At 37.6% G+C, this 6,313-nt stretch overlaps 1 protein-coding gene across 1 annotated transcript in view; it reads right to left on the reverse strand.

The window, feature by feature from the left end:
• Positions 1–14: 14 nt before the first annotated feature.
• Positions 15–6,313, reverse strand: part of LOC100544843 (transducin-like enhancer protein 4) — a 10,572-nt gene continuing 4,273 nt past the window's right edge. The window contains exons 5-10 of the mRNA XM_019613281.2: positions 4,726–4,975; positions 3,401–3,648; positions 2,250–2,397; positions 1,501–1,651; positions 1,109–1,185; positions 15–789 (exon numbers count right to left, since the gene is read on the reverse strand). Of these exons, the coding sequence (XP_019468826.1) occupies positions 742–789; positions 1,109–1,185; positions 1,501–1,651; positions 2,250–2,397; positions 3,401–3,648; positions 4,726–4,975 (922 nt within the window). The 3' untranslated portion in view covers positions 15–741. The remainder of the gene's footprint in view (positions 790–1,108; positions 1,186–1,500; positions 1,652–2,249; positions 2,398–3,400; positions 3,649–4,725; positions 4,976–6,313) is intronic.

The following is a 6,313-nucleotide window of genomic DNA, read 5'->3' on the forward strand; positions in this document are numbered from 1 at the left end:
GTGGAAAAAAAAAAACAAAAACTCCAGCAAAACTTACATTATCAGCAAAGATGCAAATATAAAAAAGACACAGTGGTCTAACAGAAAGGTGAATGGAAGATAGGATACAACAGAGTGCAATAGCTTTGTGCCTTTCCCAGCTATTCTGCTTTTTTTCAGATGATGTCTACGTATTGCCATATTTCACTTGCTGTGTTAGTGCGTTTAGTGTTTCCTGTACATATATATGCCAACGTTTTCTTTTCTGCCTGTCTCTGCAAGAGCTATATACTATCCAAATATACTATATTTTTGCAAAGAAAGATTACTGCACTACAGAAGTTTCTTTCTCTATCCCTCATTAAGAAAGCTGCAATGGGAATAACAGTTTCAAGCAAGTTCCTTGAAAAACAACTCAGACTTTTCTGTGGGAAGTCATTCCACCACTGAATACTCTCCACTACTAAAACTCAGAGCTTAGACTTCTCACGCCAAGACAAAATGTGCTGCTGTACTGGAAAACAGAAACATTACAGGTATCAGTACAGGTGAGATATGATCATTTAAGCAGGAACACCAGCTAGGTTAACTAAAAAATTCCCAGTATAGAAATACCAGTAAGTGAAAGTACATGACAAAAATCCTGCTTTCCCTTAATGGCACTGAACTGCCATTAAAACCAGGCACAGAAGGATTAAAAACAGCTGAAAAGCTACAATTTTCAATTCCATCCAACAGGATCCCTCCATAAGGATGTAGTCTTCAGTTCACCAGTGTGCTTGTCCAATCCACTGAACTTATGCACTTCATCTAAGAAAAACACATGCTGAGTATGACTTTCACTAGTTCAGCTACAAACAGGACCTTCATTGAATACTAATCTAACATGATTTGGGTTACACACAAGAAGGTTAAAAAGAAAGACAGTAAAAACAACTTCAGAATAAATGGTTACTTTATTGTAAAGTAATTACTAAAATGTTAGGAAGGACAGAAGTATGTCTCTTTAATATAGCAATTAGCCAGGAACTTCCATTTAAAAACTCCTTAAGCTAATGACTGACTGTGAGATGTGCAGCTCTACTGCACTATAACGTAATGTGGAAAATAGCTTTTAGGAGATTATTACCTGGAATATACTGGCTCCATAAGGTGTTCTCCAGGCATTAAGAAGATTATCTTTTCCAGTGCTTACAAACCATTTGCCTGCAACAGATTTTTAAATGTTATTGTTGCTTTTTCTTTTGAAAAAATGCACTCCACGCAACAGATCAGTCATAAGAACAACACATTCACATGTTAATGAAAAACATATCAAAAGAATAGTCACATTTTAAACCTATAACACTAAAAGGTTTGGTGACAACACAGGGAGTTTCCACAGAAAAAAAGAATGAATTTTTAAATAATTTTAATGCTTAACTTCAAAATCCAATTCTTAAATATCTCTAATCTCATCAACAGGCATTGCTAAAAGAATTTTACAGGAAAGAAAATACTGGCATGGAAGTATTTCCTTACCACAGTGAGCAAATTTGAGTGACAACACACAGCTCTCATGAAGATGTAGCTGATACTTGTCCGGTTTAGTAACATGCAGCACCTCGACGTTACTGTTCTCCATTCCTACTGCCAACCATTCACCAGTTGGACAATAGCCCAGTGAGAAGATCTGGAATTAGCACAGCACATGCTTCAATCAGTCAGGAACCAGCTCCTGATATTCTAAACTGACTTCTTGCTACACTGTTAACACTATGCAAAAACACATCATAGTCTGCCACAGAGTTACAAACATGAAAATCCAATTACTATAGTAATCAAGATAAATTAGTTCATGTAAACAAAGCTCAATATAACAAAGAAACCAAAAAACTGTAATACCAAAGCACTGAATCAAGCTATAAAAGTTAATGTCCTAGCTTATCTGACAGCATTTAAAAATATTTTTGTAAAATATTTTTGAACAAGGACCTACAGGAATGGGAACAGATTGCACTCAGGAACACTTTAATCTGGCAATTCTTTTATAAAAAGGATTCTCCACTGCTTTCATGGGAGAAGTACTAATCTGTCAAACAGAAATAACCCAGAAAGATGCTTAGCTGGCAAAAAGAAAAAAAAAAGAGCATGAGGCTAAATTATTTGGAGTGGTTTTGAGTCTTTTTTTTCATTATTATTGTTATTATTATTATTATTTTATAGAAGGGTTTTCTTTTCGAAAACCATGACAATTTTTTCTGAATATGCTGAAGCTCCAAAGATTGCACCTGTGATGTGAAGTCATGTTGCTGTAGCTGCCTCCCTTCTCTCAGGTCCCAGGATCTGACCGTATTGTCCAAGCCTCCTGTCCAAAGCTTGGTTCCATCATTAGAAATGTCAATGCAGCTGGCTCCATCTGTGTGACCCTGAAATTGCCTGAAAATATCAAAAGATTCACACATTCTCATACCAGAAAGAATCAGTTCTGATTATTTACTCAGAACAATTCCTTTTTCTTTTGGTCTCTGAAACTATCATTAAAGGAGGGAAAAGGTAAATTGCCATGGAAATCTAAGATTAATTTCAACTCTGGGATGACCATATGAGTTTTGTGATGAATTGACAACACAATTAATGACACCATACAGCCAAGTGTTAATTTGATTTTGAAAAGCATTCTTCATGCATTAGGTATTCTGAGGGCCTTTGTTCCTGACTATTTAATACCTATATTTTGACTAGAAATACCACATGCTCCTGAAAGAATGTTGCGTGACTGTCAGAATTTGTTTGCATTAAGAAGAATCTGGAGAACAATGACAATTTTTATTTTTTTTTTTAAAGGCAGTCCAAATGGGAGCATCAGAGGATAAAAGCCTGCCTTTGTGTGCAATATTTAAACAATATATCTTAAAGCAACATGTATACAGTGCAGAGTACTAAGGTCTGTACAAGTGGCTCCTATCTATCTTACTGGTCATTATCACTGAACATCAACTCCAACTCCTAAGCAGTTCAGCTGTGCAATGAAGTGATTTACACACATTTGTATCTGAGACATATTTGCAGACATATCTGCTGGAACACTGATTAAAGTGATTGGAGTGTGAGCACAGTATTGCATGGAAACAAAGAAATCCATCTGTTCAAAGAACCTACAGCAATTTCAACACCAAGTGATCTTTAGCAATTAACAGTTAGGAAGCAGTTTGGTAGGCTTGAAATTATGAAACTCTCAAAACCCAGAAACAATTAAATAGATTTTTGTCAAAGTACTAGTCATTGCCTAGCACAAAGTACATAGTTATTGCCTAGCAATGAAATAGCAGGAGCAGCTATGCTGACACCACAAAGAAAGGAGTGCATTTATGCAGAAGAGCATGTAAGGCTATGTTTAATTAATTCTTCACAACTCAGTGATCTGGTTCTGTTGACCTACCTTACCAAAGTCTGGTTATGCAGATCCCACACTGCAATATTCCCATCACTACAGCAAGAGAAGCAGACCTTGGAATCAGGGCTGATCGCTAGGGCATAGCAAGCTGGAGCAGAAGATGTCAGCTCCGCTTTAATGCGTGGAGTCGGAGCTGCCAGGTCCCAAATGGATAACGTGCTGGCTTCTCCACCAACAATCAGGGTGCGGCCGTCAGGGAGCAATCTGCAGGAACGGATGTAGTTATCTCTGTTCTGTGGAGACAGAAGCCATCAAGAGATTACTCATGAGGAAAGGAAAACAGCATTAACATGAGAGCAGAAATCCATAAAAGTATTGTATTCCCTCCTGGTTTTAATGAGCCATTTATACTTATGACAATGATGAAGTATATTAATGCCAGAAAATTACATGACATTAGGGAAGTACTTAAACTTGATCTACAAAATTCAGTAGTGAGAGATATTTAATCTTAATTAGCATCAAAATGCAAAGACCTGAACCCAACTCCAAACAATTCAAGACAGCTGTATTCAACAGCTTGCGTAGAAAGTTACATTTTCATATGCAGTTTATTTCAGCACATTAACCTCTCGGCATGGGAGAGTACCAAATTCCCTGCACATCCCCCTGCTCTACTCCGCTCCGGTGAGACTTGCTGCCACCATCTAGGAGATGTCAGAGAAAAATATTTGGGCAATTTTCTTCATTTGTGCAGCGATTTGTGTTGCAATTCATTATATATCTACACATGCTGCACTGTTCTCATTTTATTGCCTTTGTAACAAGAAGCAACATCTTACCAAGAACTGGTGAATGACACGAGAAATACTGCAACAATGGTTCATCTTGTCAGCACATTCAAATAATTTGTGAATAACACTCTGGGATACTTTTAATTGTCACATTAAGACAAGGAATGCATTCACACACATGCACAGACAAAATACGTAACCATCTTCAAATATTCTCTGAGAATACAGCTGTAAGACAGCAATTTTTAGCATGATGGGATATCAAGCTTTAACACTGCCAACAAATGTCAAAGTTTACAAACAATATCTGCTGTACTGTCTTCGATCTTTCCCCTTACCAATACAATTTTAGGATATTAAAGATATTTTGATTCACTGGGGGGAAAAAAACACAAGTATTACAAGGAACATACTTCAAAATGCATTCTAAAAGAAACAACATTACAAATAAAGTATTAAGCTTTGATACCAATGATAGCACTCAAATAGGCACTGTTTTTGTATCTTAACAGTATCATTTCAATCTTAACACAACCTGCAGTTGTCTTCTACCATCAAAAGCTACCATTCACTTACCAGGCAGTCAAGCTGAGAGACAGGGCTCTTGTTGCCAGGATGGCTGATATCCCAGACTTTGACGCACCCCTTGCCACCTGTGTACACATGTCTTGTGGGGTTGCTGATGGTAACTGCACACACGACTTCCCCATGGTTCAGAGTGTTGATCTGACGGGCATGGCGAGGGATTCCTGGACCGATGAGGGCATCGGGAGGGAAAGGAACAGGCTGCATCTGGCCATCTGCACTTACATGAAATGAGTATGCCCTAAGAAGGACAAAACACAGGAGTAAGAGGACAAACACTGACAAAGTTCTTCTTCAAGACTTTTTCAGAAAACAGAATTATTTATGCGTTTCCATTATGGGCATTCAGTTTGTCACTTAGCTCCTTTTAAAGCTTTTTTTCTATAATATAAGAAAGAGATTATTTAGACATCTATAACAAGGATTTCAAAGTGTATACACTGATAGTCTTAACATGATGAGACAAGGGCCATCTATCAAACAAGCTGGTTTCTAGTGAGATACATAACACATCAATGCAGGGGGATACCACTACCTGCAGAGAAGGAAAGGACAGGTCAGGGCCCACTGAAAGACAGAAATTTGCTGAGGACCTCTGGGAGTAGCTGAGTGTCTACAGAACATTTGGATGCTCTAACATGTGGACTTCAGCTGGATCACTGTCTAGCTGTTTCAGACACACTACAGGTCTCACACAGTTTTACCGAAGCAGTGAAACCACCACCAGGAAGGGGTTAAGCCCCCAGGTATACTTGCTGACATCTGACATGACGGACCAGCAAAAATGTATTTGAATTATCTTTCTTCTTTTGAGTTTGCTTTCTTTTTCCTTTTTCTCTTTGTGTGTGTGTGTGTGTGTGTGTGTGTGTGTGTGTGTGTGAAGCTGACACAACAACTACAAAACCGCAATTACTCTTGCCAGAATTAAGACTCTCACTGAGAAAGAATGTGTTGTGTGACTGCCAGTTATGCCACCTGTGAATAACCTATCAACAGCTTCATCTCAAAATATTTTCCGAGGAGAACAGTTAGGTTGTGAAACTGCCTTGTTCTCAGATGTTTCTTGACAAGTCATATCTATTATAAGACTATAAACATTATAGGTAGGTTCACCTACAAACACAAGAGGTAACTTTAACAGAAAGCTTTAATTCCCTTAAAGCTTTAAACTTAAAACATCACAGAAATACTGATAAAAACAAAAAATAAAATGTAACAATGGTGAGGTTGAGAACAGCTTACCAACAAAAAAAAAAAAAATCACTTTATGATACTACCTAGAAAGCTCATTTCTTTAATTGTTGCTCAACAGTCACTGAAGAAGGCGGGCTTCAGAATTCAACTACTGAATTTGTTATTTAAGATTCATAGTATATTAACATCAGAACAGTAATTTTCATCAGGATAAAATGCAACTGCATTTTCGCCTTTCTGCCCTATTCCCAAAGCTTTACCAACTCTTCTCATCCTGCTCTCCATTTCTTGTTCCGACAGGCCTGAGTGAAACATCATATCATCATTCTCTATTTTTTGACATTAGACACATTCAGGAAAGGATAGGACAGATTTCTGTGGCTGG

This window comes from Meleagris gallopavo, chromosome 2, assembly GCF_000146605.3.
Source record: "Meleagris gallopavo isolate NT-WF06-2002-E0010 breed Aviagen turkey brand Nicholas breeding stock chromosome 2, Turkey_5.1, whole genome shotgun sequence".
NCBI classification, from domain to species: domain Eukaryota; kingdom Metazoa; phylum Chordata; class Aves; order Galliformes; family Phasianidae; genus Meleagris; species Meleagris gallopavo.